At 46.6% G+C, this 16,024-nt stretch overlaps 1 protein-coding gene across 2 annotated transcripts in view; it reads left to right on the top strand.

Moving 5' to 3' along the window:
• Tgfbr2 (transforming growth factor beta receptor 2) overlaps window positions 1-16,024 on the top strand; it is an 85,928-nt gene that overhangs the window by 52,976 nt on the left and 16,928 nt on the right. For both annotated transcript variants that reach the window (XM_051140774.1, XM_051140773.1), the window contains one exon: window positions 14,264-15,063. In XM_051140774.1, coding sequence (XP_050996731.1) covers window positions 14,264-15,063 — 800 coding nt within the window. The remainder of the gene's footprint in view (window positions 1-14,263; window positions 15,064-16,024) is intronic.

Raw genomic sequence — 16,024 nt, 5'->3', positions numbered from 1 at the left:
CAGAGCCAGCAGTAACTTGAGCTGCGCAAGGTTTCCCTTGCTACTCCCTGGTCACCAGGCGACTATAAGGTCACGTGTTCTCCTTTGTCCTGACACATTCCCATATGAATTGTGTTACTGTGAAAAGCAGTGCATCACTGTCTACATTAACTTCTGTGCCTGTCAGTCATTTGGACATTACAGAAAGGCACTGTCATTTATAGATATCGCAGTTGAGAACATTGCTATGGATTTAGAAAAGAAAATTGCAAAAAAAAAAAAAAAAAAAAAAGGAGAAAATTTTGTGTTGAGGGCTGGGGACATAACTCATTTGGGAGGGCGCTTAACTAGCATGCGTGAGGCCCTGAATTTGATCCCCAACATGACATAAGTTCAAGTATGCTCACACTCACCTGGAATCTCAACGCTCAGGGGGTAGAGGCAGGAGGATCAGAATTCAGAATTCAAGGCCAGCCTGGGCCACACAAGACCTTACCTCAAAAGGAATATGATTTAAGTATGATTGAGTGTTAGGATGCTTATACTGGCTCTTCTTGGCTACATGTGGTCATGTCCAGCCCATGGCTAAAGTTTGGATGTTTCTGCTGGGGAAAGCCAGGAGAAGTTCCACATTTTCTCTGCCTAGGAAGGATCATTTCTCTTTTTAATAATAACTTATTTTTAATTACAATATAATTACATCATTTTCTCCCTTCCTTTCCCTCCCTCCAGTTCTCCTGTGCAGCCTTGTGCTGTCTCTCAAATTTCAAATTCTTTTTTGCTAATTTAATTGCTGTTGTTATTCAAGTGCACACCCACATACACACAAACACACACACAAACACACACACAGAGGCATATGCATGTACATACACACACTCAGAAATAAATTCTATAGGGAAGCGGATCATTGTCTCACCTAGCTGTGTGGACAGCTGGCTGCCTGCTGCACGCAGGCCTTAGCAGTTAGCATGGAGACACATATAGGCTACCTGAGAAGTTGAGAGAAGAGAGGAGAGCAAGGACTCCAACCACAATGCTTTGCTCCCTTCCTCTCTCATTGTTGTAGAATTTCTTCTTAACCTAAAACAGCCTTTTGGTTTGCGAGCCTCACTCTGGCAGGAAGACAAATGGTTTTTTTTTTTTTTTGTTTTTTTGTTTTTTTTTTTTTTTCTTTTTTCAAACAGTATCAGACATGTGGTTTCCTGTCTATGTTTAACTTTGCTGGCAGTACATCTCAGCCAGCTGGTTCCCTCTGGGCCCATTACAACCTTAATGGTAGTGCTTCTTGCCATCCACTTAGTCCATTCTGGGTGCACCAGATCCCATGCACACTTCACTGACTTCCAGTGCCTTCCAAGTGAAAGCAGTTTAGAAGTGTTGTCCCCCTGAACCCCAATCTTATGTTGAGCCTGTATAGCCCAGCAACTGACTTCTGAAAAGAAATTTAGGGGTTTGTGGTATCTTTAACTTTAATTTATTTATTTATTTATTTATTTATTTATTTATTTATTTATTTTGGTTTTGAGACATATTCTCATATAGCTCAGGCTGGTTTTGAGTCTTCTACATAGTTGAAGAAGATGACCTTGAACTTCTTATCCTCCTGCCTCTGTCTTGAGTGCTTAGATGGCAGGCCTGCACCGCCATGCCCAGTTTATGACTTGCTCAGGACCCAGCCCAGGGCTTCCTGAAAGCTAGGCAAGTGTTCTGTCAGCCGACATGTATTCCCTGTCCTGACCCTGACCTTTCTGCCTCTTCTCCCTCTGCTTCTCCAGCGCTGAGATTACGGGTGTGTCCCCACTAGGGCTGTGGGATTCTGAGGTGGGATGTTAGGGTGCTGGGGAATCAACTCAGGGCTTCCTGCGTGCTGGGCTAGTGAGCACTCTACTAGCTGAGCTCCATCCCAGTCCCTTAGGTCCTACAGGCACGCAACGAGAAGAGTAAGTGGTGCGCTGGCAACCCCGGGCCTCTGGTTACACGTTGCCTTTGATTGTGCACTCAGCCCTCAGAATGGCTCCTTTCCAGCTTTGCATCTTTGGTTTAAGATGAAACAAGGCTGGTTTACTTTCTGGACTAAAAGTAGAATTGAAGAAGAAAAGAAGACGGGAAGGGGGGGGGCAGGCGGTGGAAATATGGTTGAGAAAAATTGTTACAATAAGAAGAAAAGTATGGGTTAAAGTCATTGCAGAGGCGGAGGTGGGGGTCGTGGTGGGGGTCCAGTATGTGTGCAGCTTTCCCTGGACCCGTCTACTGGCTATGAGTGGCCACTGCACTAATCAGACCCTAGAGCTGCTACAGTGGCTGCATGTCTGTGTCCTCCGCAGCTTGCCTCTATGTGTTCCACAAACTCCACACCCACAGGTAATGGCAAAATGGCTGGTGTTAAACCGTTGGCTACTTTTAGAGAGTCCTATTATACAATGGGGGAAAAAAAAAAAGGACTCCGAGAAGCTGGCAAACCCTGTGAACTGACTTTTATTTCCACTCAAGCTGAATTCCAGATAGTGTACATCTGAACTTCTCCACGTACAGGCTCCTGGCTTTGGAGTCTTTTCTGACAGTAAGCCACTCCTGCCTACTGTTATGTAAGCCTTTTTTTGTTATTCATTATGTCTATTAGAAACAATGATACCAGGGCTGGGGAAGATGCCCGAGTCAGTAAAGTGCTTGTCTTGTAAACCTAAGGACCTGAGATGGTTGGGACCCCAGGCTCCACATGAGAAAGCTGAGTGTGGTAGCATTTGCTGGCAGTCTCAGCCCTGGGGAAGCAGAGACAGGGCAGGAAGACACCCCCTGGGCTCACTCACTGGCTAGCCAAGCTTATTTCTTGAGCTCCAGGCCAGTGCGAGACTCAAAAACAAGGTGGGCAGCTCTTGATGAACACCTTAGGTGGACTCTTGCCTCACCACGCCCCCCCACACACGTGCACATTCATGGGTGTGTACCAGCTGACACACAAGTATGCAATCCTGCCGCCATATATATATATATGTGTGTGTATATATATATATATATATATATATATATATATATATACACTACAAAATGTTGACTTTTAATAAAACAATTTTCATTTGTCCTTCTGATTTAAGGAGAGCTATACATGGGCCTGGGATGATGGCTCAGTGGTCACGAGCACTTGCTGCTCTTGCAGAGGACCCAGGCTCAGTTCTCAGCATCAACGTCTGGTGCTCGCTCACACCTGCCTGTAACTCCAGCTCCAGACAAGCCTAGCATAATGTCATTTCACATACAATGGATCTGAAATTTAGGTGTTAAATTTCTCCTATTTTCCCAGGCCGGGCCGACATAACTGCCTTGGCTGCAGTGTTCACCTCCCAGGTGCTTCATAAAGCCTGTATCAGCTGTGCCTCCCTCCCGCAGGTTCTGGCTTTAACTGGTTTTGGACCTGGTATCAAGAGTGTTTTCTAGTCCCACAGGATGTCTCAGTATGTAGCTGACACCAAGAGCCACTGGACCCACAAACGCTGTTCAGCTAGATTCTGTGTCTTGCGTTGTACTCCCTGTGTACCCTGGGTAGAGACCTTAGTGAGTCGAAGCCATCTCCACAGAGGAAGCAAAAATTCAGTTTAAGATTAAGGAGAAAAACAAGCAAGGCTTATGTCGGTTGGCTAATCTCGAGAGGAACAGGATTGCTTTCATGTGATTAGAAGTTAATTTGGTTTACCGCCTGTATTGTCCTTGGCTGGTGCCTTAGTTTGAGCGGGACCCCTGGAGGGGAGGACCTGGTGCCACTCAGAGGAAGGACAGCAGGTTACCAAGAAGAGACTTGACACCCTATGAACATATACAGGGGGAGGTAATCCCCCTCAGGAACACTCATAGGGGAGGGGAATAATGGGAAAATGGGGAGGGAAGGAAGAATGGGAGGACACAAGGGATGGGATAACCATTGAGATGTAACAAGAATAAATTAAAAAAAAAAAAAAAAGTTAGTTTGGTGAGGCCCCTGGTCTGCAGAAGATGGGCTGGGCTTCTGTGGCTTTAGAACGAGCCTTAAGAGTGAGTGAAGGGTGTGATGACATGGACCAAAAAGGTACCCAGTCAGCAGGGTCACAGTTTAGGGCATAAAGTATCAGCCATTACCAGATACTGTTGAAGACACTGATGATGTTTATAGTGCACGGTCTTTTCCAAAGCCAGCTCATCTCCCTGGAGAAGATGCTAAACACCCAACTTCAGTGCATCTCTGGGTTTAGGATTCTAGAGCACAGGGAGGAGACAGGCAACCAGGGAGCTCATGGGGAGACCAGAGTTCAAGGTAGCCGGGTCCACTATGTCCTGGATCAGGAGGCAGAAGAGGAGACCCCCAGGGTTGCGTTTACTCTATCCTTTTCATCAGGTCCAGGACCTGAGACCATGGAAGTGTGCCTGTCACCTTCAGGGTGGCACTTCCCACCTCAGTTCGTCCAGTCTGAAAGCCAGCTCACAGACTTGTCCAGAGCTTTGCCGTGTAGGTAGCTGGAGAGCCTGCCAATCTACAGTGTTGGCAATAAAAAAGGGGCTACCCAGAGTCAGGACGACGCAGGCTTCTGGGCATAAGCACTGTGGACTAGCCAGTGAGGAAATAACCACACTATCGGTGTTGGCATTAACTCTGCAGTTAGTTAAAGGCTTTTCTGTGAGACTCCTAAGCCGGGCATGCATGCGTGCGTGCCTGCGTGCGTGCTATGGAGAGTGGGAAATATCTAACTGCATTTGTTGTCAGGTTACCTTTCCGCTTCAGGTCAGTGATCAGCTGCCCTTCTCTGGGTTAAAAGCTAACAGTTCAGTTTTAAGCTGTGCCCTGGAGAATCTCCCTCCTTTCTCAGTTCCCTAACTTCTTGCTAACTCCAGCACCAATCATGTGTGTACGTGTGCGTGTGCGTGTGCGTGTGTGTGTGTGTGTGTGTGCATGCATGTGTGTGTGCATATATGTATGAAGGCCAGAGGACAACATTAGATTCCTCATATGTTCTTGATCTTGTGTTTTTGAAGTGAGGCCTCTCTTTGGTCTGCAACTTGCCAAGTAGGCTAGGCTGGCTGGTCCGTGAGCCCACCCCCCTCCCCCCACCACGGGACCCACGCGTTGCTGTCTCCTAAGCACTGAGATCACAGGCACATGCCATCATTCCCAATTTTTCAAGTGTGGTTTCTGAATGCTGAACTCCAGTATTTCTGCTTACAAGGCAAGCACTTTAGCGACGAAAGTGTCTCCCTAGCCCCCATGAAGAATGACTTTGAAATATCCTAGTATTTGGACTTTGTAGTGGCCAGGCCTCTTTATTGTAGCTCTCGGCTTGAGGGTTTATCATACTTCCTTCCCAGAAGAGGCTTTTGCACCAGACTGAACTTTATTCAAAGGAGAGTCAAGAAGAAACCCATTCAAAGGAGACTGTTAGGTAGGGAGGGCTTTGCTTTGATATATTTGCAGTAGGAATTCAAACAAAGTGCACAGAGAGAACGCCTCTTCCCTCATTACAGGAAAAGAAATATCCTCAAAAATCTACCCAGAATGCTTAGCAGCACTGTCACCATGGTGCCAGTTAGTCAGTCCTGTGACTGCAGCCAGTTTACTCTCCCGTTGTTTAATTAAAATCATGTGTAATTGTTTGCTTGGATTGGCTTGCTTTTCGTTTGAGAGGATGAATGGGGGCTCCTATCTCATTCCACACTCCTCTGCTGGTTAATTGACTGGAATATTCCTGGGAATTGTTTTCTTGTTGGCCATTCTGAATGCAATTGTGCCACCACTCTGCCAATGATGATGCCACTAAGAGACTTAGTTTTTAGGACTGCAGTCTCTCTGGCAGAGTGCTAAGACACCTACTCTAGCTGTGTGAAAGGTGCTTCTGAAGCTTAAAGGCGGGAAGGGCCACGCAGGCAACATCCAAATGTCCTTTCTGACGTAATGATAATTCAGAACAGGGGCAAACACGCCACTTTCCCATGGGCTCTTAGGTCATGTGTGCTCATGCTGTTGGTCTGGGACCTCACTTAGAATGGAAAAGTACAAAGAGATTCTGCACCGGACAATGAAACGCTTAAAGAATCACGTGATCACAGCAAGATATTCAAACTCTAGAATTGTCGTATATACAACATAGCTGAGCTTTCTCTCTCCCTCTTTTCCCAATCAATCAATTAATTAATCAGTGTATCTCTCTATCCACCTACCTATCATCTATCTACTCACCTACTTAGCTACCTACTTATACACACACACACACACACACACACACACACACACACACACAAACATATATGAATAAGTATGCATACATATATGCATGGATATATACATGGAGATACTTAGACAAAGACACATAGATGAATTGAGCAGGGTTATTCTGCTTTGGTTTCTACTGGGTGATGATTGCTATAACTGAGGCAACTTGTGAAGGAAAGGGTTTATATTTGGATTATACTTCTAGGCCGCGGTCCATCACTAAGTCAGGGCAGGAACTGAGCAGAGGCCATGGAGCAGTAGCTCTCTGGCTCATTCTTAGCTAGTTCTCTCATCTAGCTGAGGCCCATCTGCATAGGAATGGTGCTGCCCACAGTGGGCTGGGCCCTCCCATATCAGTCATGAATCAAGAGCATTGCTTATAAACATGGTCACGGGCAGGCACGCACACACACACAGTCACATGCATGTCAACACATGCACACGGAATAGATGAAAACAAGCAACTCCCAGGCTCCTTATGTCCTCTGCCATGCTAAAAACTTAAAACTGAGACTCCCTAATGCTTAGTATAAACAAATAATGAGGCCAACATGGTGGTGAAAACACTCTGAGTGCGGAACCTCTGAGTGTGGCTCAGTTGGTGGGGTGCTTGTATAGCCTGCCCCAAGGCTGCCGGTTCAACCTGCAGCACCACTGGAATCCAATATGGTGGGACTTGCCTGTAATGCCACCGCTCTGAAGGTGAGGTGGTCAATGTCATCCCCAGCTACACAGCAAAGATGAAGCTTACCTGAGCTATGAGAGACAGGGTCTCAAAACCTAAAGCAAAAAAAAAAAAAAAAAAAAAAAAAAAAAAAAGAAACTAAAACAAAAATTCTAAGTGGATTGTTATTTATGTCTCGATAAAAACCCAATGACCATACATGAAGTTAAGGCACATGAACTCCTGTGTTAACATTTATAGCAGTTGAGCAGTTTCCAATAAAGGCTTGAAGTGAAAATCCATTAGTGTAACCACACTAGAAAGGGACATTCTGCTTTGGTTTCTGCCCACCTTGGTGTCTGGTGTGTATATTAATGAACATGACGTGCCATCTAGAGAGATCCTTGAAGAGATGTCACCAACTATCTAAGTGTTAAGATGTTCACGTCACCGTGAGCATCTGGAGCCACAGGATACGTATGCAACTGGCCAGAAAGGAAGTGGTGCTAGAGTGAGATGCACAGAGGAAAGAAAGAGCATCCTGTCCCGAGTCACTCCCCTCATTTTATTGCTAAGCACCTACCAGGGGAAGCGCTCTGGGAATCTTCGATAAGGAAGCATAGCATACACAGCCTAAACACAACGCCCATCTCCGCAGTGTAGGTGAAACGGACCTGATTCAGGACTGTTGGCAGTATAATGCTCACGCACGAGTCGCTTAGCGCCCTGGCTAACAGAGCTCACTGTGTGCTCCTTGTCTTTCCTGAGGCCAGAATCACAGAGGGCTCCCGCTACAGCGCAGAGCTCCTTCCCAGGCCAAGCAGAGCTAGCAACAGACGCCACAGTTGCTTTGGCGGGAAGCTCTGTGCCCATCCAGGTGGTGTTTCCACTGACGGAAACACTGTCAGAGCAGCCAGCACTTGATACCTTCTCTTGTCCAAGGATACTTTGTTTTCTGTGCTTGTGCACGCTATGGACTAATTGAAGTCAGATGACGCCTGCAGAATTGCTCGGAGGGACTTGTAAACGCGTGTGAAATATTACCGCATTGAAATGCAATGATCTCATGTTTTTATAGATGAATATGTATTTCTATACTAATGCTTGGGCAGGGTCTACTGGCAGATCTGGAAAGAAAGAAAAGACGGATGTCTAAGTCATGAGTAACGCGTGCATTTGTCAAGGTAGCTCTTCCAAATGTCACTTGCCACGAGCGTATCTATGATCGCTACTGGTGACATAATTGTAGGTACAGCAAATACTAAGGAATGATTCAGAGCGCTTTGGTTGGGGCTGAAGTGATGACTCAGTGGTTAAGAGTACTTACTACAACTCGCATAGATTTGTTTCCCAGCACCTACATAGCAGCTTAGGACCATCTGTAACTTCAATTCCAGGGCCTGCAATGCTTTCTTCTGACCACAGAGGGCACTGTACACGGAGGGTGCACATACATTCACACAGGCACACCCACATACACGTGAAATAAGAAATAATTATTTTTTAAATGATGCATTTATTTAAGGATGAGAGAAGCCGAGGCCTTTTGCTCACTAAGTTCACAGAACCACTGATTCCACTCACGACGCCCAGGATGAGACCATTTCCCTATTGTGAACATAAGCCTCATTTCTTTTAATGCGCCTTCAAGAAATTATACCCCAGAGATAGCTCTAATTTTATGTCACATAAAAAGAAAGCTTTCCGTGAAAGACTGCACTAGTTTCACAAGTGTGTCTTGAATCTCTGTATGTGTGAGGCCCTGGAGGAGGCTCCCAAGTTCACTCTCAATGTAGATCCTTATTTCCTAGCAGGAAGATATGTCCACTTAGGGACAGTACCCCACTGTGGCTCCTAATTGAGAAAAAAGTCTCTACACCGACTGTGTGGCCCTTGTGATCCCCACCCAAGAACTGGGAGCATGGCTCTGTTGATAAGAGCACTGACTGCTCTTGTAGACCACCAGGGTGCAGGGTCCAGCATCCATCAGGGTTTACAGCCATCTGTAACTCCAGTTCCAGGGGATCCCACGCTCTCTTCTGGCTTCTATGGGTGCCAGGCATGTCTGTGGCGCGTGTGTACTCACACAAGCTAACACTCACACGCATGAAAAGAGAAAAAGTTGGTAGTATGGCTGAACAGATGGCCACTGAAATCCTTGGTCTAGCCTCCAATAAAGGCAAGTGCTGTGTCAAATTGAGAGGTTACTTGAAGCCATTTGTCGCTGGCTCTTGTCACCAGTGTGACATTCAGAGACACTGTGGCATAAGGCTAAGAGCTCTGGTCAAATAAAGCTTGTTGCAAATATTGGCTTCCTTATTGCCTGAGTCAGTCTTGGGAAATTAAACAGTCTGAACTTCAGCTTTCCTCTCTGGGACATGGGTCTTATAATAATAGCAACTTCTAGCCTGCAGAGTTTTCCCAGCAATTAAATATAAGACTTATGTAAGCGCTGTGAGCCCAGCCAGCACATGGCATGTGCTTAGTTTGGAGTCTTTCATATTTGGGGGTTAGCCGGAAGAAACAGTGTGAGTTTCTGACCCCAGTGTGTGCCCATACCTAAAGCTCTCTTTGTCTAATAGAAGCCCAGAGGTCAACTCAAGGGGTGAGGGGTGGCTGGGGGCGTGCCTGGGGGCATGCCTGGGGGGCGTGCCTGGGGCGTGCCTGGGTGGCTCTTGCTTGCATCCAGCCACATCCTAGAGCTTCCTTCTGTCTTGAGTTGTTATTGTGACTCCCTTCACCTCCTCTTTGAAGTCTCTAGATTGACTAATGTTATTCAGTCACCACACACACACACACACACACACACACACACACACGTGCGCACACGCACACATGCACACACAGCTTTATATGTAGGTTTTAAAAATAAAGGTCACAGGAAGCTGGAGGGGAAAGTGAAGATTTGGTTTCTGACCTTAAATCAGGGGACTTGTGGAACCTTCTGCGATCAACACCACACACGTTAATTTCAGTGTGGGTACTTGCCTCAGACTTGAAAGAAATAGAAATGAGAATGGAAGACCTTTCCTGTGAGGAGCTAGGAATTATAAGCTGATTAATAACAGATGAGCAGGTTGTGCAGATGTTTTAATGCATTGGAGGCACAGCTAAGAAATCACGCAGGTATAGTTTAAAAAGTCTGAATCATATTCTCTTATCTGTGCGAAGGAATATTCACACTACACCAAAGTAAAATCTCTCCAAATGCTTCCAGTGTGTTACAGGGCATTAAAAATAACATTTATAGGACAGGAGGCTGCTGGTTTTTTTTTTTTTTTTTTTTCTTTCTATTAAACAGTACCAGATAGTAAATATTTTTGGCTTTATGGAGCAGAGCTGATCTTTCTTGCAGGAAGGTCCCTATTAGGAGAATCCACAGAGGGCTTCTCTCTCCCTCCGCCAACCCCTCTGTTTAACAACCATTGAAAGCGAGGGGGGGGGGGGTATCCCGATCATAAGGCCATACAAAAGCTGGCCAAATCTGCCTGCTTTACAGCATAAGGCTCTATTTATCTCACGGCCTGAACATAGGAAATCATGAAGTCCAGCCTATGCCAGTTGCCAGCATATTCCAGTATTACCGGATGACCTGACCCTTGCACCTATGAGGCTTCCATCGTCTTGAGAGGAACATCTAGTCAATCAACCAAATCAGTTTATGGCAAAGTATCTCGTGTAGATCTGGCGGAGGAGAGCCGAGACAAGCAAGCCTTCCTGTGCTAACGTGTCCACAGGTAGCAGGGCTAGGGGCTGTAATCTGCTGTGGCACCTGAATAGTATCTCAGTCTGTCTTTAATTTTGCCACCCAGGATTTTGTGTGTGTGTGTAACTGCCGTGCTCTGCCACTCATACCCTGTCCTAACAGTCTTTGTTACACTCTAGTCCTCCTAGCATAAGGAGAGTCCACTACTTATTATCCAATGTGAATGTGTGTTTCAGGGGCTGATGAGATGGCTCAGTAGTTGACAGTGTGTTTTTGTTGCAGCTGACCTGAGTTCAGGTCCCAACACCCACACTGAACTACGCTCAGAACTCACTATAGCTCCAGTTTCAAGCGATCTGACCCCCCCCCCCTTTGCCTCTGAAGTCACCTACCTACTTACTACCTACTTAACTACACACACACACACACTTGCACATAATTAAAAATAAAATAAATCAGCAGGGCATGGTAGCGCACACCTTTTATCCCAGCACTCAGAGATGCAGAGACAGGTGGATCACTGTGAGTTCAAGGCCAGCCTGGTCTACAAAGTGAGTCCATGGCAGCCAAGGCCACACAGAGAAACCCTGTCTCAAAACCAACTAACTAACTAAATCTTAAACATATCTTTATTTTTATTTTATTTGTGTCTTGAAGGCTCCATCACTAATTATATATCTTTTCCTATTTTTTAAAGATTTATTTTACTTTTGTTTTGTGTATATGAGTGTTTTGCTTCCATGCATATATGTGTACTGCCCGTGTGAAGTCCAGAAGAGGGTGTCAGACCCCCTGGAACCAGAGTAAAGGACAGTTGTAAATTGCCATGTGGGTGCTAGGAAGCAATCCTTAGTCCTTTGCAAGAACAGCAAATGCTCTTAACACTAAATTATCTCTCCAGTCCTCTTTTTCCTGTTTTTAAAGTTCATTGACGTATCTCTTCAGAAAACTATGTTTTCCCCAGCTGGTTGCTAGAATTCTAAGATTTCAGAGTTACTTTAGTTTTGGGTGGCATGAAGCAGAGTTACAACCTTGGAGTTCAGTCAATGGATTCGCCAAACATTTCACTTAAAAGGTAGTGTGAGTCAGAACATCCCATGTCTGTGTGTCTCCTTTCTTTTGTCACTTTAAGCGGCCACACCGAATGTCAGTTAGGATTCCTTCGCAGGTACCATTGTCTTCGTCTTAGCTCCCTGGCTTGAATTCTCATCACCCTCCACCCCCTGTCACTGAAGCAGCTGAGGACTATCAGCTGAGTAATTACAAATCCTCGGTCTGACATCCATCTCAGTACGCTCTAGCAACTACATACCTCTCTGTTCCCTCACGGAGTATTCTAGAAAGGTTCTCAGATCTGCCATGTGCTCATTTTCCCTCACACGTGTTCTTTCTGTGCCCCATGGGGAGCTCTCATCTGTCAGAGAACGGCTCAAAGAGTCTCTGCTCCTGTAACTTCCATGTCCTTCTAGGATTCCTTGTGCCCCATTAACCCCACATATTGTACCATATACCTGGCTCCCTTCTGCAGCGCCAGAGTGCCCAGCATTTGTGTGTAAACCCCGGCTCCTGCACTGGGCAGTTTGAGGACAGTGGCCTGCCTATAGTAGGCATTCAGGAATCCTGTGACTACAGTGTCAGAGCCTAAGGCCTGTCATTGATGAGTACCTCGAGTGCAGATGAACAACACATGAGTGGATTCTGGCTTTCATGTGGATGTCTTCAAACACCCTCTTCCCATGGTAGAGTACTAACCATGTCCTTTTTCCCCAAGAGGAGAATCAGTAACAAAAGGTCAAAGCTGGCTGGCGAACCCAAACTGCATACAAGATGGTTGTTTCCACCATCACCAACCAGCAGAAAAAAAAAAGGCTATTGAGTGCACACAAGGTGACAGACTGGCAGAGACTGCTCTTTCTGCTTCTCAGACTCAGAGCTGGTGTTCCCACGTAGCCTGGCTGGGAGCTAGAAGGGCAAAGTGGATGGAGGCTGGGACCAACAGGAACAATATGGACTATGATAGTCTCTAGAGCAGTGGTTTTCAATCTTCCTAATGCTGCAATTCTTAAACGCAATTCCTCATGCAGTGGTGACCCCAGCCATAAAGTTATTTTCATTGCTACCTCAACTGGTAATTTTGTAATAAATTGCTAACTATAATTTTGCAGCATTTATGCATCATAATGTACACATCAGTGTTTTCTGATGGTCTTAGGGGGATCCCTTGAGAACCGCCGATCTGCAGTTTCACCAGGCACGATATGGATTGTTACTTTTGTCTTGCTGTGACCAAATGACCAGAATCAAATTAAGGAAGGAGGCGAGTATTTAGGCTTACAGTTTGTAGGGATACAGTCAGTCACCGTGGTGAAAGCAGGCTAGCAGGACCTGGCCACAGTGCACCCATAGGAAGCAGAGAGGTCACTGAAAATGAGATTATATTACCTCAATACCTACTCTAAAAGACTCACTTCCCTAATGAATGAGGTTCCCCTTGGCGACGGTTCTATAAGCGTTCAAAACAGCACCAATAGCTGGGAATCAAGTTTTCAAACACATGATCCTGTCAAGGGGACAGAAAAGCAGGGAGCACTTAGTCACACCTCTCTATAGATGAGCAACCATTTGAAAGCAGCAGTTATGTCATTCGACCTCCATCCCAAGGCCTCCGCCTTAGTCGTCGTTTAGTTAGTGTAGCTGTTCCGCCCTGATTGTACTGACTCAGGAAGGGCAGAGAGGACGCAAGACGTTGCACTAAGTTTCCCAGCTTTTCTTAGAGAGTGGCATGTAAGTGGACATTTGAAGAATAGGAGACGTTTACATAGATGATCCCAGACAGGGAGCCTTTGCTCCTTCCTGTACTCCCATCTGCCCCTGCTCTTTCTGTGCTGTACATCCAGGCTACCCTCAACCATCAGCTCTGTGCCTGAGTGGTAAGGAGAGGCATGGAAGGAAAGGTCTCTTGGGAGCCTGTTACCTTATGTCAACCTGGCATGTGCGTGCGTGTGTGTGTGCGCGTGTGTGTATGTGTGTGTGTGTGTGTGTGTGTGCACGCACATGTGCATGTGTGTATCTGCATGCATGCACATATACGTGTTTATGTCTGCAGGTACACAATGTGCACACATGTGCATGTAGATGCTAGTGGATTTCTTAGCACTGACTAGTACTCTTTTGGGGACAGGGTCTCTCACTTAACCTGAGACTCACTGACTTGGCTGGACTGTCTGACGAATGAGCCTCAGAGATCCACCTGCCTCTCTCTGTTTCCCCAAATCTGGGATTACAAGCATGTACACATTTACATGGGTTCTGGAGGACTACATCCTCACAAGGCAGGTGCTTTACCAGTTGAGTCATCTCCTCAGCCTCATTCCCCCCCCCCCCCCCCCGTGTTGCATCATTTGTGTGACTGCTGATGAGGAAGAGACTTGACAACAGTATCTAACAACAATGGATTGGTTATTATGGTATATGCTTGATCATTTCGGATTCAGATTCATATTGGGAAGGACACGAATGGTGTGCTAGTGTGTAGCATTCCTGGAAAGAATCACTCCCTAGTATCCATGGAGATGGTTCATAGGCCACTGTGCATACATACATGCTGGTGGACTTGCTTCCTGGTGGTTCACACCTCCTGAGCCTAATGCCTTCTCTCCCTTTTGTCTTATCTCCACATCAGAATACACCACCAGCAGCCCCGACCTGTTATTGGTCATTATCCAAGTGACTGGAGTCAGTCTCCTGCCTCCGCTGGGGATCGCCATAGCCGTCATCATCATCTTCTACTGCTACCGTGTCCACCGGCAGCAGAAACTGAGCCCGTCCTGGGAGAGCAACAAGTCCCGGAAGCTCATGGAGTTCAGCGACAACTGCGCCATCATCCTGGAGGACGACCGTTCTGACATCAGCTCCACGTGTGCCAACAACATCAACCACAACACGGAACTGCTGCCCATCGAGCTGGACACACTGGTGGGGAAGGGCCGCTTCGCCGAGGTCTACAAGGCCAAGCTGAAGCAGAACACCTCGGAGCAGTTTGAGACCGTGGCTGTCAAGATCTTCCCCTATGAGGAATACTCCTCGTGGAAAACGGAGAAGGACATCTTCTCGGATATCAACCTGAAACACGAGAACGTCCTGCAGTTCCTGACAGCTGAGGAGCGGAAGACAGAGCTGGGCAAGCAGTACTGGCTGATCACGGCGTTCCACGCCAAGGGAAACCTGCAGGAGTACCTCACGAGGCATGTCATCAGCTGGGAGGACCTGCGGAAGCTGGGCAGCTCCCTGGCACGGGGCATTGCTCATCTCCACAGTGACCACACTCCGTGTGGGAGGCCCAAGATGCCCATTGTCCACAGGGATCTCAAGAGCTCCAACATCCTAGTGAAGAATGACTTGACCTGTTGCCTGTGTGACTTTGGGCTGTCCTTGCGCCTGGACCCTACTCTGTCTGTGGATGACCTGGCCAACAGTGGGCAGGTGAGTGGGGGCAGCTCTGCCCCCTGACTTCATGACTGGCCTCACCTCTTTCTTTTATTTTCTTTCTGAAATGTTTTCATTACGAGAGGTGTGTGTGTGTGTGTGTGTGTGTGTGTGTGTGTGCGTGCGCGGACAGATGCACATATGTGTCAGTGTACACACATGTGTATTCACGTGAAGGCCACATTCCTTGGTTGCTCCTCACCTTGTTTAGTGCACCATGGCTGCTTACTGAAACTGGAACTCACCAGTTTGGGTAGGCTGGCTGTACAGCTAGCTCCAGGGGTCCTCCTGTCTCTGTCCCCTTCCACACAGTGGTGGAGCTACAGGGGTGTGGCGCCACAGCCACCTTTAGTGTAGAGTCTAAAGTGCTGTGTTCTTGCTCTCGTGGCAAGCTCTTTGCTGACTGAGCCATGTTTGCAGCCAGTGATCCTGCAGTTTATGCTCGCACAGTGGGTCCACCGGCAGCACTGCTGTTTTCTCTAGCTGGTGTGCAGGGCACAGTCTAAAGCTCTCCTTGAACTGAACGGACGGAGCGTGTGAGTTTTCTGCCTTGTCAGCGCTCTGTCCATAGCAGCACATGCTGTGTGGAGGTCATCTTGCTGAGACACAAACAAATTAATATGTCAGGACAGTGACTCACAGAGTGCTCTGTTAAAAAGGAAAGTGTCTTCAAAGGCATGCCAGGAAGAGCCACTCTTTGGAACAGCGGCATCAAATTATTTGACCTCTGCATGACAGGACAGTGATTGACATAGGATGGACTGAATATGCTACAGTGTCAGACATTTTTCACTTGAAAATTTTCTCTTAGAAATAGTTTTTTCCCCCTGTGGGCACCCTGTTTGTTTAATGTCAATCATAAAATTGATCATAGGCCTAAGTAACCAGATTACAGCTACACATCACATTCATGGAAATTATTGTGTGACTTGGTCTTTTCATATGACTTTAATTTAGC

This window comes from Acomys russatus, chromosome 32 (assembly GCF_903995435.1).
Source record: "Acomys russatus chromosome 32, mAcoRus1.1, whole genome shotgun sequence".
NCBI lineage: Eukaryota > Metazoa > Chordata > Mammalia > Rodentia > Muridae > Acomys > Acomys russatus.
Note: the sequence above shows the minus strand (reverse complement) of the source record. Positions and strands in the feature narration are given on the sequence as shown.